Genomic DNA, 27,864 nt, shown 5'->3' on the forward strand with positions numbered 1-27,864 from the left:
TAAAGAGATTTCGCTGGGACTGGGAACACAGCCCAGTGCATGTCACTCTGAGGAGATTTAGATGTTATCAGAGCTGCCTATTACAAATTCACAGAGCCGAGCTAAGGGTATGCTCTCACAAAGGGAGAAGCAGAAGGGATAGATCAAAAATGAGAACAATACTCAGATTTACAGATTGCTGCACAGGAAATAGCTGTGAGCATTTATAATTACTTAAATTATTGTTAAAACATGCAGCGATTACTCTGTTAGAAACTCTGGGAGTGTATCTAAGGGCAGCATCAGGTTGGAGGGTTTTTTCCTTCTAGAAACTCTGGTAGTGTATCTAAGGGCAGCATCAGGTTGGAGGGTTTTTTCCTTCTAGAAACTCTGGTAGTGTATCTAAGGGCAGCATCAGGTTGGAGGGTTTTTTCCTCTAGACCTGACTTGTATGGCATGAGCTCCACTGGAAGTCTCCAGTGCAGCATCACATTGCATGAAGTTCTGATTTGGGGTGAGATTCTTGGCTTCCTTTCATTCAATAAAAATGAAGTAAAGTTTAGAATAAATTTTCAAAAGGGCTTTGGTTCACACCCTTTTCTTCCTCATCAGTTCTAGGAGTGTCTGCAGAATTACAGGGTGTGAAGCATGAAATCAGATCCTTCAAACTGCACTTAATCCTTTTTAACCTTTTAATAGAGACGTTGAAAAGAAACCAATGGTCTCTACCTCTCTGGCTGCTCTCTCTCCTGCCTGCACAGCCCCCTCCATGTATCCACTCCATTGGGTAGCTGTCTCCGTGCCAGCAAAGTAGATTCTGTCAACAGGCTGGCGAATGATCCTTCAAAACAAATGGAGAATGTCAGATGTCAAGTACCAGGAAGGCGATGATCCTTCTAAAAGCAATTTATGGGCTTTGATGGAGAGCTCAACTTCAGTTCTTCGGAACTGCTGTAGAGTGTGGTGCAATGAGCTGTCCCTGCAGGGCCACCTGCTCGCTTCTGAACACAAAACAAGATCTGAGAGAGTGGAAATGGAAGGCATAAATCAGAGCTCCACATTTCCGTGCAAAATAATATGAGTCTTGTTTCAGTGCTGGGATAAGGGAGAATCCTAACAGCCCTGAGAAATGCAGTGCAGCTGACAGATTTATGTCTTCTGCATGGGAGTGTCATTGTTATCCTGTCACTGCAATAGGATGTGAATGATGCTTTTGCAGTGATGGGTCACTAACACCAGCTTCTCTCTGCAGGCTGGACCTGCCTGGCTGCAAATCCTGCCAAAAGGGGATGACAGCTGAAAACCTCAGCATTCAGTGACTTGTGTTCACCCCATAGGGTCATATGAGCCAGCCTTTCAGCACTCTAGAGCTTCATGTATCCCAGTCAACCAAGCCACAAGTAATGAAGTCCCCTGCCCATGCAGAAATATGCCTGCTTTTAGAGCTCCCATCTAACCCCTGATTAGCTTCTCTTAGTTTACCTGACACCAGCTTCCCTAGGTCCAAAGCCTCACTCATTCCTATCCTTCTGTTCAGACAAACTACAGTAGAAGAAGCTGTGCACAAGATTTCTTCCTAGTTGTATGCTGGCACAGAGGGAGGGTATAGCTCCATGATGGACATGCTAAGGAACTCCTGTTGAGATGTGCCACATGGTTTGTCTGGTCTTTGGCTATGGACACAAGATTTGTCTGGTTGTTCCAGAAAAAATGCTCTCACGAGACCCCACCTGGAGTGCTGTGTACAGTTCTGGAGCCCCCAACACAAGGAGGACATGGAACTGCTGGAGCAAGTCCAGAGGAGGGCCACGAAGATGATCAGAGGGCGAGAGCACGTCCCTTATGAAGACAGGGCCTCTTCAGCCTGGAGAAGAGAAGGCTATGAGGAGTCCTTATAGTGGCCTTCCAGTATCTGAAGGGGGTCTACAGGAAGGCTGGGGAGGTCTTGTAATGGCAGGATGAGGACTAATGGGTTTAAACTGGAAGACAGGAGATTTAAATTAGAGTTAGGAAAAAGTTCTTTCCAGTGAGGGTGGTGGAACACTGGCACAGGTTGCCCAGGAAGGTTGTGGCTGCTCCCTCCTTGGAGGTGTTCAAGGCCAGATTGGATGAGGCCTTGAGCAACCTGTTCTAGTGGGAGGTGTCCCTGCCTATGGTGGGAGGTTGGAACTAGATAATCTTTGAGGTCTCTTGCATCCTAAACCATTCCATGATTCTATGGTTCCTTTTACATGCTGACTTGTTTCTTCCACATGCTTTTCATTGACAAACCATGTATATTATCTAACAGGTCCCTTTAGAAATACAGCAGTTCTGCATGGGAAGGGCATGGGAGGCTTTGCTGGGTGGGAAAAGGCAATGAGTTTTCATGTAGGATTTTGTGCCTTCCCCTTGTGATGTGTTTCAGTGGGATTCACCAGAACTCAGTGCTTGTCTACACAGTCAATTAGAGACTGTTCACCTGTCCAAGAGGTCTTAGAAAGCATCAAATACTGTTGGTAAGCAAATACTGTTGGTAATCTAGCAGAAAAAGGTTTTCTGCCTCTAGCATGTCCCTTTGTGACTCTGCTTTGTTCCCTTGAAAGTCATAAGAAAAACTCAGCTTTTACTAAAGTCAATACCAAGATTCTTGTTAGCTAGAGAGTAGGGAGCAGAAAGACAGTTGGAGTTCCCTCAATGTGCTACCTGTGCCTTAAGCTTGTTGCCTAAGGTGTTGCATTGTACAGGAGCTAAGAAATGTAAATTAGAAAGCAAAGTGTTCTCTGGATTACCTTCCATAAGAATACATTATGCCCGGTGGGAAGTAGGCTGTGTAACAACCCCCCGAATATTGCTCCGTGTTCCAGTTCATTTCTTCATAATGTACAGGCTGAAAGTATTAGCAAATAATAGAGGGTGAAACTGTGGCAGAGAAAATGGAATTAAAAGACAAATTTCCTTTGAAGAGACTAAAACCCAGGCTAAAGAGTGCCATGTCATCTGGCTAATGCTACCCATCCAGGCAAAACAGACCTTTGCACTCGTACAGAAGTCCTAGCCTCCTGTGGGGAAATGGCAGGACAAATAAAACCATGCACTGCCTTCTTTTTTTCCTGTAAAGAATGAGATTGGCAGCTCTTTTCTTCCTGTACTAGATGCTGCTGCCCTCCCCTTGGGAATACAGACTGTGTGGCACAACGTGCAATTTCAGGTACACATTTAGGTACCAAGGATTTTGGCTTCATCTTCCAAAACAAAGCTGCAACATCCCTCTACAACAGAGGTGAAAAACAGGCATTTATTTCTTACATGTAAAGCCTCTTCCATTCCCATTGCCTTGGCATAACCCTCACAGATCTTCTTCTTCCTGTGTACAAATAAAATCAGAGTCAGAAAAAAATACAGGTGGAAAAATCCTTCTGAGCTACTGCTCTTCTTACAGAAAATCACATTTGCTGCAATGTGATTGGAAAGGAAAGGTAGGGTTGGCTTTAAGTCTGACTTCAAGTTCTTTTAACATACATATTTCACATGCTGATGCCTAAATATGACATTCAAGCTGGACCCAGGAAATGGGAAATGAAGGTTGATTTTGGCAATGAGCTCTCAGAAAACCAAATCTTTGTAGTTATTTTAGGATGCAGAGCCCATCCTTTCTAATGTTCACTGGGTGTAAGACCAGAAGAAAGGCAAAATAGAACAAGAAAATCCCTACAGTCTTCCAGGAATATAGCTGACAACAAAACATGAGGGGGAGAATGCCATTCCCTACAGTCTTCCAGGAGTATAGCTGACAACAAAATATGAGGTGGAGAAAACCATTCCCTACAGTCTTCCAGGAGTATAGCTGACAACAAAACATGAGCTGGAGAATGCCATTCCCTACAGTCTTCCAGAAGTATAGCTGACAACAAAACATGAGATGGAGAATACCATTCCCTACAGTCTTCCAGGAATATAGCTGACAACAAAACATGAGGGGGAGAATGCCATTCCCTACAGTCTTCCAGGAGTATAGCTGACAACAAAATATGAGGTGGAGAAAACCATTCCCTACAGTCTTCCAGGAGTATAGCTGACAACAAAACATGAGCTGGAGAATGCCATTCCCTACAGTCTTCTAGGAGTATAGCTGACAACAAAACATGAGGTGGAGAAAACCATTCCCTACAGTCTTCCAGGACTATAGCTGACAACAAAACATGAGGTGGAGAATGCCACTCGTATTCCTAAAGCTGGTTTCCTCTTCCACTTGCACGTGTGCCACACATATCACATTTAGGAGGCACTTTGTTTATTTCACAGACTAATGGAGGAATCAGACTGCTGTAATGAAGGAGGTTTAAAAGTTTTATCACCCAGTTTAAATGTGAAGGACACCCAAAACTAGGTATGTCACTGTTCTCTGCATCCCTGGGGTGAAACCTCATTCGGTGGAGGTAAAGTGTAGGGATGTCTTCAGAAAAATCATCTCGGTTCAGACAGAGACACAGAGTTAATAAGTCATAACATGGAAGACTGAGCAGAGTCCTGCACCTGGGAAGGAACAATGAACTGCACCAGTACAAGCTGGGAGGGGATCTGCTGGAAAGGCAGCCCTGTGGAGAAGCTGCTGGGAATGCGGGTGGACAAGAAGCTATCCAAGGGACAGCAATGTACCCTTGTGGCCAAGAAGGGCAATGGGATCCTGGGGTGCATTAAGAGGAGTGTGGCCAGCAGATCCAGGGAGGTTCTCCTCTCCCTCTGCTCTCATGAGACCTCATCTGGAATACTGCATTCAGTTCTGGGCTTCCCAGTTCAGGAGAGACAGGGATCTACTTGAAAGAGTCCAACAAATGGCTACAAAGATGATTAAGGGAGCACTGCCCTGTGAGGAGAGGCTGAGGGACCTGGGGCTTTTTGGTCTGGAGAAGAGAAGGCTTAGAGGGGATCTAACAATGTTTATAAATATATGTGGGCTAGGGGTCAAGAGGGAGAGGACAAACTCTTCTCAATTGCACCCTGCAATGGGATAAACAGTCATGGGTATAAACTACAGCACAAGAAGGTTCCACCTCAATATGAGGAGGAACTTTTCTACTGTAAGAATCACAGAGCACTGGAACAGCCTCACCAGAGAGGTTGTGGAGTCTCCTTCTCTGGAGACTTTCAAGACCTGTCTGGATGTGTTCTTGTGTGACCTGAGTTAGATTCTATGCACTAGATTCCTGCTCTGGCAGGGGGGTTGGATCTATGGAGGCACCTTCCCACCCCTAACATCCTGTGATGCTGTGACATGGAAATTCAGAGAAATTCATAACCACATGGACATTAGCACCAGTGTCTGGGCTTTTCTGTGCTAAAACATCATTTTTGTCCCAGTTTCTAGTAGCGGTACTTGCACTGAGCATGTGTACACATATACACGCACACACAAATCCAGAGACAAATATATTCATGTGGGGAAGCATCCCACGGGAATGACTTCTGAACTCTTGCTGACTTCTTACCTCTCTTCCTTACTAAGATGGGCCAGCTTAACAGCCTTTCTGGCAAGGATGAAACTGAAATGAAAAATAGGACATATAAATACCACGCTGTGTCAGCAACTCAGCTGATCCATACACTCTTACTTGACACGAGTAAAAAAAATATGAGCAAAGCACTTGACCACTATGTAATGGTGTGTCAGATTTTCATCAGCAGCTAATAACTACAGTTCACACAGAAAAGGTGTATGCAGGATAGCCTCAGTTAACTGAAAGTGTGTGCATGCCTAGGGGACAGACACAGAGGACTGCCTGACGCCTACCAGATGGAAAAGTTGGGGACTGCAAGTGTGTTTTCAAAGCTGCCAGCACTGGCCTCATTCTGCTCTGTAAGAATGAACTCTTCATCCCCACTGATTCGAGAGAGCACAAATATACCCAAAGTGGGCAGAGGACACTGCCTAGAACACTAGCCTGCACTACCTACCCTCTTACACGTTAGTCTTATCTAAAAGCACTGAGACCCTGAGTTTTCTTGAGCTTTGGAAGTCCCACAGAAAACTGGCCATGCCACTGCCACATCAGTTGATGTTAGTAGTGATGTGAGCTTTCACCTCTGACAAGCACTGCGCAGTGTCGTGGACCAGTCATTAAGAACTGGGATTAAGATTTGTTCAGCTTGAAGGACATATGTTTGGTGATTATTCCATCTGCCTTTAGTGAAGATAGCCAGGGAATGAAGGATGTCCTGCACTCTTTTAGAAAGCTGCATAACTGCACAAGGAGAAAGCAGGAAACTATTTGCCACATGGGCTTTGGGAAAGGATTTCTGCTCCCAGCTTATGGATTTTTTAAGCCTTGAACAGAGCCACAAACACTTAGAGTTCAGCAGAAGTGGCAACCTTTCTTTGCCAGATACTTAAGGATCCGTTGCCTGACGTTCATATTAGCTTTTTTAGGCAGTCAATTTAGATTACAGCAGAAACATTTGTAAAGTCTGTTTGTTCATGCTGGTTTAACATATTTTAAAAGCCAGTCAATGCCATTATATATTTGCACATCTGTTTGTCCAAACTACAACTTTTTTTACTTGGCAGTTTCTTCAGAACCTTGGTTTCCTCACTGCACAGCTTCTGTTCTGCTGGACCACCAGGGGATGTTCATTGGCTTGCCTCAGGTGGGGAGAGGGCAAATGAGGATTTCTTGGACAACTGCATTTTTGTTTTGGTCCTGGCTTGGTAAAAGCTGAATACAGGCTCACAAAGCTAGGTAAGAATGGGATTTATTTCTAAGTCTACCCCACAGCAAAAAGATTCAAACCATTAAATGAATGTTTAAAATTAACTATGGCTGAATTCAGCAACTTCTTCCCAAGTATCTCCTCTGTATTAGGCTATTTGTAGCAGAAGCATCACCTAAAAGCGCATATGGACTAAAGAGACACAAGAGGCTTGTCAGAAATCCTCTCCTCCACCTATAAGGATTGTGGGAGTTGGCACCAATGGTGTGACTTAGCCATTTCCTCTCCTCCTCCTACTTCCACTCCATACAAAACAAAATGCACATGTCAATTAACCCCATAATTGCAGGGAAAGATCCATCAGGTTTTGTGTCGTCGATGGTTATTCCAATAGGACACTCTTCATCCTCAATGACGAAGCAACCACAGTAACCTAAGGAGGGGAAAAGAAACAAAATGACTGCCAGAGAAACTTGCTGCTGATCATTGTTTCTGAGAGAAATGAGCCAGGAAAATTATCCATAAAAAGGAACTGTACAGAATCATAGAATCAACCAGATTGGAAGAGACCTCCAAGATCATCCAGTCCAACCTATCATCCAGAAATTCTTTCATCACCAATAATGCTTACATGTTTTTGTAACTGTCTCTCTCCTCTTTTCTTTCCAACCCTAAGAAATTGTGTAGACAGATTTGTAAAAGTCATATTTAAACTCCATTATTACTTCACAAGGAATTTTTGTGAGTTATTTCAAGTCCTTTTGGCTCTTTCTACTGGGGACAATAACCATTGAAAATAAACAGATTTAGAACTAACTATTGGTTGGTCCATTCCAAGAGTAACTTTGGTCAGAACAGCAGCAACAACATTCAGTGTGATTACACTTGGTCACTGCTCAAATTTACACCTTGTACAGATTTTGCTGATGGTAATCAGGTGTCCCTTAAGAGTAATGCAGTAGAAATATGGCCCATCTAATCTAGTGTCACACCAATACATACAGAAAATCCCACGTAGTAGCCATGTATAAACCTGCTCACACTTCTTTCTAAGCCAAATGGCCACTTTATGCCATGTAAAATTACATTATTACAGAATCACAGGTTGGAAAAGACCTTCAACATCATGAAGTCCAACCTATTACCTAACAGCTTCTAATTAACTAAACCATGGCACTAACTGCCTGATACAGTCTCCTTTTAAACACCTCCAGGGATGGTGACTCCACCACCTCCCCAGGCAGTCCATTCCAATGCAAATCACTCTTTCTGTGAAGAACTTCTTCCTAAAGTCCAGCCTAAACCTGCCCCGGCACAGTTTGAGTTTGTGTCCTCTTGTTCTGTCACTGGTGGCTTGGGAGAAGAGACCAACTCCCACCTGGCTACAACCTCCTTTCAAGTAGTTGTAGAGAGCAATGAGGTCTCCCCTAAGCCTCCTCTTCTCCATCCTGAACAACCCCAGCTCCCTCAGCTTTTCCTCACCGGGCTGTGCTCCAGCCCTCTCACCAGCCTTGGTGTCCTTCTCTGGACACCTTCAAGCACCTCAACATCTTTCTCAAGCTGAGGGGCTCAGAACTGGACACAGTACTGAAGATGTGGCCTAATCAGTGCTGAGTACTGGTTAGTATTTTGACTAAGAAGTATTCTCACCCAGTGCAACTCTCAGCACTGTTGCACAGGAAGCAGAAACTAATCTGTTCATACAAACAGCTCTGGAAATGGTAGCAGTTAAAGCTCAGACACACATGGTGTTGCAGCATATGGTAAAAAGAACCCCCAGTTAAACTAAGAGTTACCTCAGTTCTCTGAGTTATCAAGTCTGTAGAACAGAGGATTAATAACAGGGAAAGGTCTTGCTTACACCTTAAGCTCTCCTTGTCATCTGCTGTATTTTTTACTTTGCCTGCCTTAACTCTGTCCCTGGTGGGCAGGAGGAGAGACCAGCTCCAATAGAATTACTACTTCTGTGCATTGCATATTCCAGCAATGCTTCCTAGGCAATCCTTGCTTCTTCTCACAGTTGTCCCTCCTCAGCTAGCAACAAGATTCAGCATCCTCTTTGAGTCTGGACTCATCTCTGAGACATGGCATGCACTCATTCTTGGAGGAAGAGCTCTCCTGTCTTAAGAAGCATATTATCTTTCATTTTCCTGTGCTTTTGGTTTTGGGGTTTTGCAGATTTAATTCCCCCTTGGGTATACTGCAAGGGGGGAACTGTGTCCAGTTTTGCACTTCCCAATTCAAGAGAGACAGGGATATGCTGGACAAAGACAATGGAGAGCTATGAGGATGACTGCAGGACTTGAACATCTCTCTTCTGTGGAGATAGATCGAGAGAACTGGGGCTGTTTAGTCCTAAGAAAAGAAGGCTGAGAGGGGACCTTATCAACACCTATAAGTATCTGAGGGGTGGGTGGTATTAAGATGAAGGTGCCAGTCTCTTTTTGGTAGTGCCCAGTGAGAGGACAAGGAACAATGGGTACAAGTTAGAAGACAGGAGGTTCCACCTCAATAGGAGATGACAGTTCTTTAGAGTGAGGGTGACAGAGCACTGGAACAGGCTGCCCAGAGAGGCTGTGGAGTCTCCTCTGAGAGGAGACTTTCAAAACCCGCCTGGATGTGCTCCTGTGTGGCCTGCCCTAGGGGATCCTGCTTTGGCAGGGAGGCTGGACTCAATCTCTGGAGGTCCCTTCCAACCTCTAACGTGCTGTCATTCTGTGATATTCCCTGACAGACAGCAGAGCTTTAGCATTTGCATAGCATGGGGCTTCCAATCCTTCACTTTGCTCACGTACCTTTCCTCTCCCAGAAGGCTTCCTTGTAGTAGACCATGCATTTTATGACACACCCCATGGGCAAACGCTGGATTAACTCGTTCCTCCTCGGTGGCAGCTCTGGTTTGTAATGAATCTTCGTTGTCAGGATGGGGGGCACAGCACTGATCACATACTTGCCCTGAAATGTAGAACAGTCAGTACAGAAAAAGTGCTGCTTGTCGCTGAGCCCACAGGACACCTTTGAAAGCCAACTGCTAACAGCTTTCCACACATGACTCTGCTGCTTGGCTTTCCCATACAGGCATTTCCAGGTGATCAAAACAACTCTGCCATTTGAGAAAAAGAAGCTGGGAAAAACATGTTGGCTACTTGACTCTCATCAAGCTTTCTGCACACTACAAAACCAGATCTGGGGACAAGTGGGGAAATGGGACAAGACAGATCTTATGGCACAGGCCAAACTGCTTTTTAATCATTCTCAGGGAAATATGACCTGCATTTGTCTGAACCTGTAAATAAAAAAATGGATCATTTTTGTGCATGTTCACAGGACACTGCTTCAGGACAAGCAACAATGATGATGGCTTCAGTTTCCTGAACAAGCTCCATCTCTCTCCCAGATCCTGTGTCTGACTGGAGTGATGAAAGATGCTCTGCTTCAGGGTTCAGGGTATGCTATGCTGCTGCTCTCAGGCTCTCTTGTGCTGGTGGGGCTGGTGAGGGCAGAAGACCCATCTCCTCTCACTTGGCTGTCACTCAGCCAGCATGGAGGGAGAAGACAGTTTTTTGACTTCATGGTTTAAAAAGCTCTGAGGAAGGAAGAGAATCCTTCCTCCAGAAAACTTTTAGATTGTCTTCTCTGCCAAAAAGTCCTTTCCCCTTCTACTGGCTTTCTTTAAATACCCTCCAAACACTGCCACCAGCAAGGCCAGGATCTTGCAGGCCATGACAGTGCTGCACAAACCTGCACGGCAGCCTGGGCTCTGCACCTATAAGGGAGCTGCTGCCCTGAGGGTGCCACCACGGGAAACAATGTACTGATGGAGCATTTCACAGCACGACTGCACAGAGGCAAAATCTTAGGAAAGGCATTTCAAATATCTTTTGTTGCTGTTTTGCAAACAACAAATTTAGATAAGAACAGGAACATTATTTTTTCTTTCTTTGAAATGGTCTCAACACAAAACTTAAATTTAAAAATGCCTAATCACAGACAACATTAAGGTAGAAAAGGCAGAGTGATGCCAAAAACTAACTGGCAAAACACCAAGAAGAGGCATGGTCATAAACAAATCTGTAATGCAGGTTTCAGAGAGTGTCAAAGCAGTCCAAGAAATAGACACACACAAATGGGTACTTCCTGATTACATCTGGCTAAGAGCTACAGTAGATGTATTTCCCCACTACTTTTATTCTGATCAAATTACCTCGTATATCTCACGGTTTAGAGTCTCCACAATGACATTATCACCTGTCTGATCGATACAGACCACAGGTCTCTCCAGCTTTACTCTGTCTTTCAGACGCTCCATTATTTTCTCTGATATCTGACCAGAGCCCCCTTTAAACTTCCTTTCCTAAAAAAAAACAAACAGCAAAGAAACACAAACAAAAAAACATCAGCATTAATCACAAGGACATTGGTACAACTTCTGCTTAAAATCAAGGAACTCCAGGCTCAATCTGCAAGTCCTAAGGGTGCATAAAGAGGCTCAGACTTTGAGAAAAGGCATAAAGCTGAGCATCACTGGAGACTGCTGTTTAAACCACTTAATGGCTTCCTCAATTAGCTGGCTTAAAGACTCTTAAAACCTAGAGAATGAATACATATAATGCAGGTATTCCAACTAATATACCACTTCCTTAAAACCAAGTTTTGGATATTTTACCCATCACTGTGCTACCAGTACCCTCACGTGTGGCAGACACCAACTTGCATCTTTACAGTGAAAGCCTGCACCAGCCCAGAAGGAAGATGGATCTTTAACTGGGTCTGGCCTTGAGTGCAGCAGGCAGTGAGCTTTATCTGTCTGTGGGAAGACACAAAGACATTACTGTCTGGACAAAAAGCACAACCTGTGACACACACTTCCTTGTGATGCTTGTGCAAAGGCTCAGGGGGAAGCACTTCCCCTCTTTCATCTACCAGCCGCTTGTGTTACATCAAGCAGCGCATTGCTACAAATAAGATTTGGGTATTAGCAGGGAAGAAAGGGTCCACAAAGTCCTGTGCTGAAAGACTGAAATTACATGGCTGCTAAGTCAGAAACTCCTCAAGAGGTTTTGCTCACTTGATTTTGACTGGGGCAAGGGGAGGTGGAAGGATGGTAGAAACCAAACCAGCTTGCCCCACCCAGGCATGAAGAAAATGAAATGCTCTTTCCAGGCCATTATTCACCTCTCTACATATCTTGGCTAGTTATGAGTACTTGGAGACTCATTTTAGCTTTAATTCTTACTGCAACATCTAGCATTTGCTGACATGGGACAGCAAATGTGATTGAGGGGCTTTGGTGGAGGATGGCTCTTAGGTCATACTCCTATCTCAGATTAGCTCTACATACATCCTTCCTGAGACAGAGTTGTACATTTTTATCCCAATGGACAGATGTTGATGGAGACTTCCCATCTCAACTTTTCTCAGTGTCTCCTTGTGCCAGCACACTTGGAGCAGTATGATGCTGTCCTTGCTTTTGCTGTCAGTAGCTTAAGTTTGAAATGCTGTGTGTGTCTCATGCAGCTGCATTAACTGCAGCAGCAGGATAGTAAAGGATGCCAATATACCACATCCAAATTACTTTGAAATCCTCCTCTCCACTTTCCTGAAACATCACTCAGAGCAATCACATGCAAACCAGGATGTCCTGCAGGCATCCAGGCACCTACCATGACCAAGGCAAAAAGCAGTGTGAAGCAGCTCATAACATATGCTGTTGTGTGAACTGTCCCAAGAAAAAGGGCCTTTTGCTATCTACTTCCAACCCTTATCATTAGAGGCTTCAATACCAAATAAATGAATTTCACTCTGAAGAAGATTTGCTTTGAACTCCTGAAAACATCCAAATGTTCTAGGTAAACCAGAAGGAACAAACTAGCAGAAAGCAACAAAACAACAACAATAGGACTGTGCTGAAGTGAATGTAGGAAAACAATTGATTAAATTGTCCCAGTTTATCCCAAAGGACAAATTGTACAGAGTCAGCCAAGAGTGCTGTTCCACCCCTTGAGAATGTGATTGCCTCTGGTTCACTTAGTGTCTCATCCTCTCTTCATTAACGGCAGGGCTTTGATGGGTACAGCACTCCACTTGCTCTTTACAATTACAAGAAAGGAGGAAGAATATGGGAAATTTTGTACCTGGCCCCCATTGGAGATGGAGAAAATCCTGGCTGTGCCCCCACACTGCCTCACGTACCACAGGAACCAGAGCGCAGAGACTTCATGAGGCTCAGACGTGACGTTGACGTTCACAAAAAGGGTGGCAAAATCTTTAACAGCTCTGCATGAGAGGCAGAAGCAGAAACAGGCAGTGAGTAGATGAGACTTCCTGACTGCTTTCAGGGTTTTCTTTCTTGTTCTCAACAAGGGCTGATTTCCCACCATCAGAAAAGCCAAGGTGATTTGTAGCTGTGTGGTTTTTCAGACTGATTCAATGGGTTTATATCAGCACCTCCCTTCCTCCCAAAGCATTTACCTATTCAGCCTGAAATCTCACTGATTTGACCTTAGTAGCTTCCCAGCTGCTACTCCTCTCATCAGAACGAATGCTTTCTTCAGCAGGAGAACACACATTTGGTAAGCAAGCAGTGAAACTCTTCTGCATTCCTCCTTCATGGGGAGATTAACTAATCATTGCCAAAGTCTGATGGGTCCCAAAGGACTCAGCTAGCCATGTGGCCAAAATATTCCCCATCTCCCAGGTAACGCTGCTGCCCAGATGTCTTCTGAAACTGAGAATCAGACATGGTAAATAACCCAGAGAAACCAAATTGGCAACCAGTGCCATAAAGGTAATGAGAGAATCAACTGTCTACCACACTAAGTCCTCTGCACATAAACAGTTAACAGCAGCAGGAAATGAGGATCTGGCTGTTCATATTTCTTTCATTTGTGGCTACAGATTGCTAAGAGAACTGAGATTGCTTGCAGAGAGGTTGAAACATCTTTGACTTGGATGAAGTTTCATAAAACAATGTGAATTTACAATCACCTGCTAAAGGAAGGGACTGTGCAAATTATCTGGGCTGTTGCCCAGGAAGGTTGTGGATGCTCCCTCTCTGGAGGTGTTCAAGACTAGGTTAGATGAGGCCTTGAGAGACCTGTTCTAGTGGGAGGTGTCCCTGCCTATGGTGGGGGGTTGGAACTAGATGATCCTTGAGGGCCCTTTCAACCTAAACCATTCTATGATTCTATGAAACACTTAACTTATAAACCTTTAGAACTTCATGTCTCTGGGTATGAAGTCCAGCCATCTCTACATCATTAGCTAGGGTATGAAAACATCCTGCATACAGGAACCCTCTACCACGGTCCTGAGAGCACCAAAACACTAAACAGTTTGGGCTGGTTCAGGCTGGAAAGAGTGTCCAGGATCAGTAGATGCTGATCTGTGGCACACAACAAACAATTCTATAGTCTTTACCCAAGTCATATGGAAAACTCTGTGGAAGAGCTTTTGTGTTTAGGGTACTACAGTTTGTAACTGTGCATAGAAAAATATGATTTGTCTTGAAGGTCTGAAATGGCTTTTTACTGAGTTTTTTGAATGTGCTACCTCCTGAGTACATGCATTAAAACTGGAGTGCCACAAACCCACTGGCAGCAGAAGCAGTCCTACAGAGAAGGGCATTACAGGAGAGATTGCTGTAAATCCAGTTCTGCTTATACTCCACTGGCTCCCTGACCAAGAAGAATGGTAAAAAACAGAAGAGGAAGAGCCAGTACACTTGTAACAGAAAGAGTAGTTAGAAGTACCCAAGTTTGCAGGCAGATGGCTCATAAAACTGATTGTAAAGAGAAGTGCCAACACCACAGAAAGCAAGAGAAAACCCAAATGGTTGTACCTTGTATCACATGGAGCTGGAGAAAGGATTAAGCAATCAAAATAAATTTCAAACAGCAAGTTTTGGTCAGGAAGCTGCAGGCAGTGCTAAACCACAGTCTAAATCAAAGGGCAAACAGAGCACAGCCACACAAATAAAAGGTGCTGAATATGAGGGAGGAGAGGATTACAGGACCACACAGAGGCTGGCACAGCAAGTGGGGACACAACTGCTCAAGTGAGCACATTTCTCTGTGCCTTATAAAGAGAAGTTAACTTATGAAAGAAAGGGAAAAAAGGAATATTTGCTGTAGTTGTCACTTCACACTGAACACTGTTCCTTTTTTCCATTGTGCAGTGTGGTCCTTTACAGACTGGCCATTTTCTAGGTGATACAACACCTTGGGCCCCCTTCCTACCAACCAGGATTGATGCTCTGTTGGACCTGCTACTTACAAACAAAGGAAACCTGTTGGGTCATGCAAAGGTGAAGGACATGGCTGGAACAGCCATGACACTGTGCACTTTAAGATCCTGAGAGATGAACATCAGAATTGCAAGCCTGGATTTTGGAAGAGCAGATTTCATTCTTCTTAAGGACCTGCTTGGCAGCATCTCATGGGAAGCTACCCTGTAGGTTGGAGGCCCAGGAGAGCCAGCTAGTACAAGGACAGATTCCCAGGAGCAGAGGGAGGGTGCGCTGCAATGAGCAGCACTGAACAAAGGCAGCACCAGGCTTGCTGGGATGAATGTGGAACTACTGACTGGGCTCAGACACAAACCAGCCAGGGAGGTGAATGACAACAAGAAAGTTTGCCTTGGTTGCCTTGGTTTTCTCACAGGGCTGCCCAGCAGGCATTGCTGCTGAAACCAGGAACAGCATCTGAACTTCTCCAGCATTTCCAAAGCCAACAGTTGCTCACCCTCTTCTCCTCGGGTCTTGTGCTGCCCAGTCCGTTGAGCTAAGCTCCAGGTTAAGCCCAGCTGGGCTCGGGGACTGCTCTGGAAACCTGACCCCAGGTGTCCCTAGCCTCTCCTGAGGGGAGGACCCCCCCAGGTCAAAGTTTATCCTACTCCCACTTCCTGTCCACAAACCTATTGAGCTCCTACTCTCTTTCTTGTTCCTGCCTTCACCTTTACAACCTCTCCCTGATGCTGCTGTTCCTGATAACCATGTGGCCAGCTAACCATGTGCCAACCCTGCTACCTCCTGAATCCAAGGACAATTCATCTCAATCCAGAGAATCCACTGCCATCCAACTTTGTTTTGTATATGTATATGTATATGTATATGTATATGTGTCCATACTTACTCCCTTCCTTCACATCTCTGTAATCTTTCTTTACCTTAACTACCTTTTATTTATTGCTAAAGTTACCTTTTAATTTCCAAATTGGTGCAAGGCTGTTTTTGGGTGTTTTACTCCCTTTTACTCTCTACCTAGTTTGGGGAGGCATCCTAAATTTTGTTCCAATTGGGCTTGTGAGCTCTGGGAAAGCTTAACCAGTAACAAGTGAACAGTGGAAAGCAGCATCCTGCTCTCTGATGTGCCACTGGCGCCTGCCTGCCTGCTCCCTGGTGCACACAATGCATCTCATGCATCAAAAGCAGATACACGTGATAACTGTGCAGGAGAGGATGCAGCCAAGTTGCAGGATGTTACTCCTCAGCTCCTAGACTGCCATGGAGCTGCAGAATCCCCCTCATCACTGATCCTGGAAGTGACACTTATGTATGCCTGCAAAGCAGGGTTTTATTTCCACCTTGCCCTTCCTAAAGACAAAGGCACACAATCAACAACTGAGTGAAGTGAAAGCATGGTGGCAAAAGCCCACACTGTCACTACTGTATGCATGGGCCTGCTGAGGCAAATCCCAGGTAGGCCCAGCACCTTTAATCTCACCTGCCAAGCTCTGTTGCACCACCTTACCCTGCACAGGCCCTCATGCACTGCCTGAAAACAGCTCACTAGAAAGACCAGCCTCATCTCAAATAACCTCCCGGTCAGTCTTTCATTGCCTGTATCCCAGCAACGCTCAACTGTACCCCAGAATTTGTGAGGGAGCCACTATCATTCTACATCTGGACTTCAAAGTGAATAAAGACTTATGTACTTGGTCCAGCAGATCTTATTTATCAACTCTTCCATGGTCATTTTGTCCCATTCTTCAGCATGTGGAGCATTCCATGGTGCTTCAGGAGGAATCTGGAGATAGAGGCAAAATATTCAATGTATGATTCAGTACTATAGCATAGCTACTAACTAGTAGCACAGAGCTGATTGATATGTAGGCCAGAGGTTGATTTTATCCCCTGCATATGGCTGCAAATTTGCAATGAATCTATCAAATGAAATGTCTCCACTCACACCTCTAGGGAGGAGCACCAAATGTGGCTTTGTCTGACCAAGGAAGTGTAGCATTATGTTTGGACTTATCTGGCCTTTAGCTGGCCAGAAGTGAGATGTTTATTCTAACTTAGTGGTCTGGGTGTCCTCCAACAGCTGAGAGGGTTTTTGTTTCTCCAGTCTGAGACTCAGTCAGTGCAAGGATGGGTAGCCTAAGGCCCCTATGGCTCTCTGTTAAACTACAGAGGGAGAAGAAACATCTAGATATTACTACATTATTTTTAAACAGTTAAATTCTTAATAATAACCCACTGCATGTAAGTACCATGACATATGAGCATGCTGCTGTATTCCAATCTTAAAAATACTTCCAATACTGTATTTCAATCTTTTAAAAAGAGAGAATTTGACAAACCATGCACAAGACCCAAAAATGGCCAATTTGAGACCACCTGAAGGAGCTCAGGAGAACCTCGAGGTGGAGCCACCAAGGAGGGCACAAAAGCCACACTTTGGACCTCCACAGCTTGGAGGCCCAAGGTTGGAGAAAGGAGGGGAAATAATATAAGGGGTGAGGAGGTCATGGGGAGGTCATGATAGGGTCATCAAGAGGTTGAAGAGGCCATGAGGAGGTCATGAAGGAAGTGAGAGGGTCAGGAGGAGGTTATCAAGAGGTTGGAGAGGCCATGATGAGGTCATCAAGGAAGTGAGGAGGTCATGAGGAGATCATGATGGGTTGAAGAAGTCATGAGGAGGTTATCAAGGGAGTGAGGAGGTCAAGAGGAGGTCCTGATGGGCTGAAGAAGTCAGGAGGAGGTCATCAAGGGAGTGAGGAGGTCATGAGGAAGTCATGATGGGTTGAAGAAGTCAGGAGGAGGTCATCAAGGGAGGAGGTCATGAGTAGGTCATGATGGGTTGAAGAAGTCAGGAGGAGGTCATCAAGGGAGGAGGTCATGAGGAGGTCATGATGGGTTGAAGAAGTCAGGAGGAGGTTATCAAGAGGTTGAAGAGGCCATGATGAAGTCATCAAGGGAGTGAGGAGGTCATGAGAAGGTCATCAAAGGAGTGAGGTCAGGTTTCATTCCCCAAAACCACATGAACTCAATATGCTTCTTAGGAATACCGTGAGCTATGTTTGAAGGTTACTGTAAGGCAGAGCCCCTGATTTGTCATCAAATTCTAAGGCAACTGATAAATGCTTCAAAGACAGCATTGATGCTCCAGGGACTAATCTTTGGCACACAGGAAGATCTGCAGTTGTACTGCTTGAATTTGGAAGCCATTTAAGAATTTTAGAAATATCATTTGAGGAATAAAAATACTGTGAAGCCAAAGTGGAGCCCATCTTTGGCAGCTACAGAAAACAAACAGACAAGAAAACAGAATCATCCTTACTCAAGAAGTCTGTCACAGAGGAAATGGAAAAAAACTCTCCCCATCTCTGGGAGCTAAGCGAGCTGGGTCTTTTTAGCTGGGTCTCTGTAGCTTGGAGAAGAAGAGACTGAAAGGAGAGCTCATTAATGTTTATTAAATGTGTGAAGGGTGAGTGCCAGGAGGAAAGAGCCAGGCTCTTCTCAGAGGTGCCCAATGCCCCACGAGGGGCACTGGATGCAAGCTGGAGCACAGAAGGTTCCCATGAACATAAGGAAAAGTAGTTTTGCTGTGAGGGTGACAAACACTGGAACAGGCTGCCCAGAAATGTTGTGGATTCTCCATCCCTGGAGACATTCAAAACCTGCCTGGGCACATTCCTATGTGACTTACTCTAGAGGTGATCCTGCTCTGGCAGGGGAGTTGGCCTAAATGATCTTTCAAGGTCCCTTCCAAGCCCTAATGTTCTGTGATTCTGTGATCTCCCAGCTCATGGAGTGGGTTTCCCCACATGAGAACGTACATAGACTGAGGTCCAACTTAATTTTTTTTCAGGTCTCTAAATACCCAGATATTTTCTATCCTCTCATGGCATGGCTGGGTTGGAAGGGTCCTTTAAATATGTAGTCCAGCTCCCTCTCAGTGAGGAAGCCCTCTTACTCCTGATAGATTTGTGCAATACAAGCAATAAAAAGCCTGCCAGACACAACATCAAACCAAACCAGATTTACTCATGGTGACATGAGCATTGTAAAACAGATGCAATTTACATGGCCTACCTCTTTTCCCATCTTGTCCACAGTCCTCCAGAAGTGATTGTAATCCAGGTAAACGAAGGGATTCCATGTTGAAGGGCTGATGCCTGTGATATAGCGTGACTTCCCCTGAAACATACATCAGAACATAACTGGAACACAACACAGCATAGCTTCACATCTTACATGGCCTATGAGGACTGTCTAATAGACCTGGAGCCCCTGTTACAAGGGGGATATGGATGTGCTGGAATGTGTCCAGAGAAGGACCACAAGGGTGATCAGAGGGCTGGAGCTGCTCTGCTATGAGGAGAGACCGAGATAGTTGGGGCTGTTCAGTCTGGAGAGGAGAAGGCTCCAAGGTGACCTTATTGTGGCCTTTCAGTATCTTGAGGGGGCCTACAAAAAAGCTGGTGAGGGACTTTTTAGGATGTCAGGTAGTGATAGGACTAGGGGGAATGGAGCAAAGCTAGAAATGGGTAGATTCAGACTGGATGTTAGGAGAGGGGTGAGACCCTGGAATGGGTTACCCAGGGAAGTGGTCAAAGCTCCATCCCTGGAGGTGTTTAAGGCCAGGCTGGAGGAGCCTCTAGACAGTCTGATCCTGTGTGAGGTGTCACTGCCTATGGCAGAGAGGTTGGAACTAGCTGATCCTTGTGGTCTTTTCCAACCCTGACTGATTCTATGATTCTATGACTCTATGATTCTATATAATGATAAGCAAAACAATCTACCAAAGCAGGTTCTTCATGATAACTTGAATGTGGAAGAGGTTGGATGAGCAGGCAACTGTTCCTCTTATTAAGTTGCTTTGAACCTTCCCCCATGTCAGTCAATGGCAAATTTCTCATCAGACATCATTAATGTTTGCTTTTCCATGTGTATCAGAAGTTTGCAGGAGGTAATGTGGCAGGATGCAGTGAATACACTAAACCATGACAGGCAGGAGCTGCTTCTCTGTGCAGTTGTAACCCATGCCAGCCTATATTTTAGCAGACAAGCCAACATTAGGCACACTTGGAATGTAATAATTCAGAACAAGAAATTATTACCTTCCTGAGTATTTTTTGTGTCTCCTTAGCCCTGAATGTGACACCCCACACAGAACAAATGTACCCCTCTCCATCCCATCCAAATTGAAAAAAACCCTCTAAGTGTTATTGTCCTTTTTAATGTCAGCCCAACTGATTTTCTTCTTCATACTTAGCTTCATGCATCCCATTGCTTACCTGCATATGCAAGGAAAAAAAAAGGCTAGGTATTTTGGGACACCAAAGGTCAGATGGGAGTCTTTCAGCAAATGCTGAGTTTTCAAGTCCCTCTGAAGATGCTTGGTTACCTCTGGATTTCTGGGAATGTAATCTGAATCTTGTGTTTTGCATATTTTTTTCTCTCTCTTTTTACCCCCATATTATTCGGTTTCAGAGAGTTACACTGGAGGAAGGTAGATGGGGGATGCTGCTTCTGTCTTCTCCAGGTGCATGTGTGTATGTTAAAACACACTTCTACCATGGTGAGAGCTCCTACGAGCTACCTAGCTATGAATAATCCTCTATGTGACAATGCCTCTTCATTTTCCTTGAGTATAATTTCTCATTGCCAGTTCAGCCACAGAAAAGAGGACCAAAGCACTCACACAAAGGGATATACTGCATGCTACAGCTTCTACTGACATCAACAGATCCTGTATCAAACAAGAAAATCCTGGCATAAAGCAGCAATACACTGCTAATGATTTTCTTCTTGTTGCACAACATTTACTTTATCAAGAAGATAATCAATATTGCTCCTTCAAAGTTCATTTATTGCTACACTTTTTATTCTGGTCAGGAGCACAACTGCCACTAATGTGTCTTCCTTGGCATGCTTTAACACCAATAATCCTGCCCTTAAGCAGAGATGAGGTGCAGTCAGGCTACCCAGCACCAGGTGAGGTGCAGTCAGGCTACCCAGCACCAGGTGAAGATAAGTTATAACTGCAGTTCTGTCATGTCAATACTGCAAGGGGCAAAGGGAAAAGAGAAGCTCGCTGCTCAGGAACAGCAGTGAAACTTGCCAGGTATTCACTGTTCAATGATACCTCTTTCAATGTGATAAATTATTGTTCTTATGCTGAGTGATGTAACTTGCAAACACTTAACTAGAAAAAAAAAGAGCTCATTTACTAAGGTTACATATGCTGGAGCTGACTGCTGCAAATAATTATATGAGACAGCTAATACCACACCAAGGCCCTAACACACTTACTTCCCATAGTCTTCTAAAGAGAAGATGGAAATGGAGCACAGCATGACCTTCATGGTCCTCTGTAAGAGTTAAAAGCTATCTGCCCCTTCTGGGAAGGGAGAATGCCAGCACATCTGCTTTTTCTCAGTCTAAAGCATTCTTGGTAAATTATGAGGCAGCAGTCACAGAGTAATTTGGCTTGCGAGAAAGCTGGGCTCAGTAACAACATCTACGGCTCCAAGTTGCACATTCACAACAGGATACAAACAAATTCCTGGTTGGTATCACATCAGTCCATGTTACTATGGTAGCTGATGGGAGAGAATGAACAATCAACCACAAAAAAGATAAACAGCAGTTAGGCATTTGGATTTTTTGAACAAACTGTAGCACCAAAGGAAGCCTGCTCATGTGAATCAACAGGCTTTTTAAAGCTTGTAGCACAGGGAATTTTTCCACACACATATGGGAACAATTCCTTTCAGAGCAAAGAGGCTCATGAAATCTCCTTGGGGATTTCCACTTTCCCTTGGCTGCTTCTGCTGCTAGGATGAACCATTTCCCCTCACTTTTCCCCTATAACCCAATCCAAGTAGCACCCTGGAATCTTTCAGAAAGAGCCAAACCTGACGGATTAATAGAGCAGACAAAAGACAAAGAGCCTCTTAACCTGAAGATGTTGCCCAGAGAGGCTGTGGAGTCTCCTTCCCTGGGGACTTTTAAAACCCTCCTGGATGTGTTCCTGTGCGAACTACCCTAGGGGATCCTGCCCTGGCAGCAGAGTTGGACTCGATGACCTCTGGAGGTCAGTTCCAACCTCCAAGGTTCTGTGATTCTGTGAATGACTGTCACAACAAACTCCAACGCCATGTTTAGTCATTTCTCAAAGCACTGTTCTCTTTGCCTCTGACAAAACCACAGAGCATTTGGAAAAATGCCCTTTCTGTCTGGCCCCAACTCTGTGTTCCCTGACAGCCACCCCTTGTTCTGACGCTGGTTGCCTGGGAGAAGAGACCAACCCCCATCTGGCTACAACCTCCCTTCAGGTAGTTGTAGACAGCAATGAGGTCACCCCTGAGCCTCCTTTTCTCCAGGATAAATAACCCCAGCTCCCTCAGCTGTGTTCTAGGCCTCCCACCAGCTTTGTTACCCTTCTCTGAACACATCCCAGTATCTCAACATCTCTCTTGAATTGAGGAGCCTAGAACTAGACACAGTACTCAAGGTGTGGCCTGACCAGTGTTGAGTACCAGGGAAGAATAACCTCCCTTGTCCTAGTGGCCACACTGTTCCTGATCCAGGCAATTACTAAGTGAGGTTTAAAAGAAAGCCTTCTAATGACTGCCAGGAATTTCCAAAGGTCAGTGCTATTTTTAGGTATTTTTAGGCATGTCAACATGAAAGAGGCAATACTTACCCCCTTATAATGGGCCATATGCCCGTCTACATTCACTTTATAGGTCTCAACACCCAGCTCTTTTGCCAGGCGGAGAATCCGGTTTTGGGTAGGTCCCACATATGCTCCACCAACATCTACGTAATTCACTTTACTGTTCTGTCAAAACAAAACATACAGGAATCAGAAGATCACAGAATCATAGAATCAACCAGGTTGGAAGAGACCTCCAAGATCATCCAGTCCAACCTAGCACCCAGCCCTATCCAATCAACCAGACCATGGCACTAAGTGCCTCATCCAGGCTTTTCTTGAAGACCCCCAGGGACGGTGCCTCCACCACCTCCCTGGGCAGCCCATTCCAATGGGAAATCACTCTCTCTGTGAAAAACTTCTTCCTATCCAGCCTATACCTCCCCTGGCACAACTTGAGACTGTGTCCCCTTGTTCTATTGCTGGTTACCTGGGAGAAGAGGCCACCCCCCACCTGGCTACAATGCCCCTTCAGATGTGCAGGAAGCTCTTCACTACATGTAACTAGAAAGAATTATTTCATACTGACTAGCACTGCAACTACACATGCAGGAGAAAAATGTATACTGCCTGACTCCCAATCTGAGCTGCATTCCTGGGTTATATGAACCCAGGAACAAGATCCTACACTTGGCCTCATTAAACTTCATACACAAGTTCACAGCACATTCACTCCATCACGCATGTGTGCAATTGGGTTTAACTCCTGTTTAAATTTCACTGCAGTTTTCAGTACTGGCTTCATTTCAGATGTTTCAGAGCTATGTAAAATATATGGCTGAGCAGTTGTGATGTCTGGCCCTGCCCAGGCTCTTTCCTCATAAGTGACATGCTTCAGTCTCTTCAGTCTTCAGATCACTAATGAAGATGGTGAGCAGGACCAGACCCAGTACTGGCCCCTGCAGTACACCACAGGCTACTGACCTCCAACTAGAGTTCATACAGCTGATCACCATCTTCTGGACCAGATTGTTAAGCCAGCTTTCAGTCCATCTCACTGTCTGCTCACCAGCTTCATAAGCTTGTCTATGAAGATCTTACAAGAGACAGTGCTGAATTACTGAAGTCTAGGTAGATAGCATCCACTGTTCTTCCCTCATCTACCAAGCCAGTGATTTCATCATAGAAGGTTATCAGATTTGTCAAGCATGACTTCCTCTTGGTGAATTCATGCTGGCTGATAACTTTCATGCCCTTCATGTGCCTGGAAATGGTGTCTAGAATCAGCTGTTCCATGACCTTCCCAGAGACTGAGTTTAGGCTCACTGGCCTGTAGTTCTCTGTGTCCTACCTCTTCCCCTTTTGAAACACAGGAGTGACATTTGCCACATCATACACTTGCATAAGTGACAGTCCAACATCTCATGAAGCACTTACCCTGATAGTGAATGTCCTTCCCCCAACTCTGTTCCGGGCTTCAAGAACCACCACACTGACCCCAGACTCAGACAGCAATTTGGCAGCTGACAAACCTACCAGAAAAAGAGAAAGTGGTTTGAAAGAAGTGGCAGCAATCAAGCACATTTATGGTCAAAAACTGAACCAAAGCTTCAAGGTCAGAGACTCCAATCCCATTTTTAAAAATCTAGAAACTGTTCATGGTGTCTTAGCACAGAAACTGTGTGGCTGCTGCTTAGCTGCTCCATTTTGGCATTTTAAACAGCAAATCCTCAATTATTAAGGGACACACATCCAGCTCCTTCATGTGTGCAGAAAGGCAAAATCCAACTTGTGGGCATGTTCCAGTAAGACAGGCTTTCAACTTCTCTCACTCATCAACTCTCCAGCCTACTGCTGGCCACTGTCCTCATTCAGATGCAAGAAGAAGCTCTGCTTCCCTGTCAAGTTCACTTTTCAGCAATGGAGTTTGACTGTGGCAATCAAACACTCTCTATGTAGACACTTTATAAAAAGAATTATGGTCTCAGAAAGGATCATCAAATTATGGGACTTAGTGATGGGGGCACTAGAGACAACTGAAAATTTGATAGGACAGGAGTCCTTTCTGCTTTTGACAAATGCCAGTTGAAATTGCAAAAAGCAATCACGACTTTGTGAAATTGGATTATCCCATTGCCCTGCAGGCCAATTTGGCACTGAAGCATTATTTCTCTGGAGTTGTTTCCCCTCCTTAAGTATATGAAAACCAGCCTTATTGATCAGAACTTCCAAGATACCCTGCAGTAAGAAATAATACTATTATATTCATGTTTATTACACTACCTCGAAATCTGATTAAAAGCAACTGTACGTGAGCCTGCAATGAATGCATCTCTAGGAAGACCAGAGGAGAGAAATCTTTCTGGGCAGCATTAATGGGGAAGTGGAACACCATTCCCTGGAAATCAGAACTGAAGAAGCTCAAATTGTCAAATTGTACAATCAGAGAATCATAGAATGCTAGGGGTTGGAAAGAAGCTCCAGAGATCACTGAGTTCAAACCCCCTGCAAAGCAGGACCACTTTGGGCAGGTCACACAGAAATGTGTCCAGGTAGGTTTTGGTGACCTCTAGAGAAGAAGACTCCACAACCTCTTTGGGCAGCCCATTCCACTGCTCTATCACCCTCACAATAAAATGTTTTTTCTAATGTTGAGATGGAGTTTTCTATGATTGAGTTTACATCCATTTCCCCTCATCCCATCTCTGGGTATCACTGCAAAGAGACTGGCTTCATCCTCCTGAGAGTCACCCTTCAGATATTTGTGGGCATTTATAAGGTTCCCTCTCAGCCTTCTTTCTCCCAGACTAAACAGCCCTAGGCCTCTCAGATGTGGTCCAAATAGGGCTGTGTAGAAGGGGCAAAAGAACCTCCCTCAACCTGCTGGACACACTCTTCTTAATGCACCCAAGTATACTATGGACACAATTCTGTCCCACCAATAACTTATCATCAACCAAGACTTGAAGGTCCTTCTCTGTGAAGCTACTCTCCAGCAGGTTAACCCCTAACCTGTACTGGTACATGGTGTCACTCCTCCCCATGTGCAGGACTCTATGCGTAACCACATTGAACTTCATCATGTTCATTGTCACCCAGCTCTCCAGCCTGTCCAATCTCACTGATTGGCATCACAGCCTTCTGGTGTGTCAGCCACTCCTTCCAGTCTAGTATCATCAGCAAACTTACTGAGGGTGTGCTCTGTGTCTTCACCTAGGTTGTTGCTGAATATGTTGAACAAGACTGGACCCAGCACTGACCCCTTTAGCTACAGGTCTCCAACTGGAATCTGCATCTTACATTGACACAAATTACACAATCAATTTCCATACTCATATTGAAGCATCTTTACACTCTTGCAACATAATGAGTATCTCCCATGGAGAAGAGAAGACTGAGAGGAGATCTCATCAGTATCTATAAATATCCGAGGGGTGGGAGTCAAGTGGATGGGCCCACAGTAACAAGATAAGGAGCAATGGATACAAACTTGAACATAGAAGGTTTCACCTCAACGTGAGGAGTGATGGAGCACTGGAACAGGCTGCCCAGAGAGGTTGTGGAGTCTCCTTCTCTGGAGACTTTCAAAACCTTCCCGGATGCATTCCTGTGCAGACTACCCTAGATGATCCTGTTTTGGCAGGGGGTTAGACTTGATATCTGGAGGTCCCATCCAACATCTAACATTCTGTGATACCTTCTACCTTCCAGTTCCTTGCCCAGTCTTTGCTTGCTTAGCTCCCTTCAGGCCACAAGGAGCTAGCCTCTCACTGCCTGCCCAACACCTCTGCTGCTTATGTAGAAAACACTGTGCATCTTCCAGGAGCTTCTACAGGAGCAGGCCAGGCCTTCATATTGCCAGAACCTCCCACAGCACAAGCACTGCTCTAAAACCATCCCCTCCACCATGTGCAGGGGCTCTGTTGGCAGTCACAATATCCTAGGATACTGTGAATATCTACAGTGCCCTGCAAGCAAATGTTGGCCAGCAGAGCCAGGGAAGTCATTCTGCCTCTGTACTCAGTACTGGTTAAGCCACACCTTGAGTAACATGCCAGTGCAGATTTAGGATGGATGTTAGGAAAAGGTTCTTCACAGAAAGAGTGATTGGCATTGGGATGGGCTACCCAGGGAGGTGGTGGAGTCACCATCTTTGGAGGTGTTTGAAAGGAGGCTGGATGAGGCACTTAGTGCCATGGTTTAGTTAATTAGAAGGTGCTAGATGATGAGTTGGAGTCAAAGATCTTGAAGGTCTTTTCCAGCCTGGTTAATTCTGATTCACACCATATAGGACCAAACCAAACACTGGACTGTGATCTCAGGGTTCTGCTCAGAATTGGGCAAGGTACTTTAAAGTGCTCTCTTGAATGCCTGTATGTCTGCAGCACAGACATGCCTCTTACCATCGAGGCTGCTGCTGTGTCCCATTGCTGCCTTCACCATTTCCAAATGTAGTCAAGCGATAAAGCTGCAAACCACTCCCGACTGCTGGCTGTATTCATTCCAGACATCACTCTAATTCCATGAATTAGAAATATGCTATTTGCCTCAGAAAGATAAAAGGAGTCTGCCAAAACCATGCCTCATTTGAAGTACCTGGATGCAGAAGTTCATTTGTCATTACATGAGAATAAACAAGGCAAGATGATTTACACATCCTCCACAAGGGTTTCTATGGCAATCTCACAACAAGCTTCCCTCATCTGAAGATGTCATGCAGGAAAGCTCTACTCCTATTGATTTTGCAGAGCTATTAAGAACTCAGAATTGCTGCTGCTTTCATTTCAGAAAATTGTCACAACCCCATCAAGCCATGCAGCTTCAAGTGCATAAAAACACTGGATATACAGTTTAAATATATAAAGAAAAATGAACTAAAAAAAATGAATTTATGCCAATCTGCAGACTACAAAACATAGTTGAAACAAAGATGCTGAACAACATGCTGAATTTTATATGTAGCCTGGTGGAAAATACAACAAAGCATGGCTGTACCTCACAGGAGAGATAGATTCAACTCCACAGGTAATGCACAAGACTGAGATTTCACAGACCTGACCTTGACTCCCAACCAAGTCCCATAATGTCCCTGCTTTGTAGGGAAACATTTATAAGGGTAGGTGTTGACAGAAAGCACATGAATAGATACAAGTTCTGTACTACAAATGGTGAGAGTTTTTAAGACTCACTTTATTGGAAATAGAATCAGCCAGGTTGAAAGAGACCTCCAAGATCATCCAGTCCAACCTAGCACCCAGCCCTATCCAATCAACTAGACCATGGCACTAAGTGCCTCATCCAGGCTTTTGAA

At 44.8% G+C, this 27,864-nt stretch overlaps 1 protein-coding gene across 1 annotated transcript in view; it reads right to left on the minus strand.

The window, feature by feature from the left end:
- LOC135179852 (amine oxidase [flavin-containing] A-like) overlaps positions 1-27,864 on the minus strand; it is a 40,848-nt gene that overhangs the window by 2,748 nt on the left and 10,236 nt on the right. The window contains exons 2-13 of the mRNA XM_064151889.1: positions 23,991-24,085; positions 22,602-22,739; positions 18,983-19,087; positions 16,600-16,691; positions 12,801-12,942; positions 10,871-11,020; positions 9,462-9,621; positions 7,003-7,099; positions 5,448-5,501; positions 3,268-3,325; positions 2,751-2,848; positions 709-820 (exon numbers count right to left, since the gene is read on the minus strand). Coding sequence (XP_064007959.1) covers positions 709-820; positions 2,751-2,848; positions 3,268-3,325; positions 5,448-5,501; positions 7,003-7,099; positions 9,462-9,621; positions 10,871-11,020; positions 12,801-12,942; positions 16,600-16,691; positions 18,983-19,087; positions 22,602-22,739; positions 23,991-24,085 — 1,301 coding nt within the window. The remainder of the gene's footprint in view (positions 1-708; positions 821-2,750; positions 2,849-3,267; positions 3,326-5,447; positions 5,502-7,002; positions 7,100-9,461; positions 9,622-10,870; positions 11,021-12,800; positions 12,943-16,599; positions 16,692-18,982; positions 19,088-22,601; positions 22,740-23,990; positions 24,086-27,864) is intronic.

This window comes from Pogoniulus pusillus, chromosome 12, assembly GCF_015220805.1.
Source record: "Pogoniulus pusillus isolate bPogPus1 chromosome 12, bPogPus1.pri, whole genome shotgun sequence".
Classification (NCBI taxonomy): domain Eukaryota; kingdom Metazoa; phylum Chordata; class Aves; order Piciformes; family Lybiidae; genus Pogoniulus; species Pogoniulus pusillus.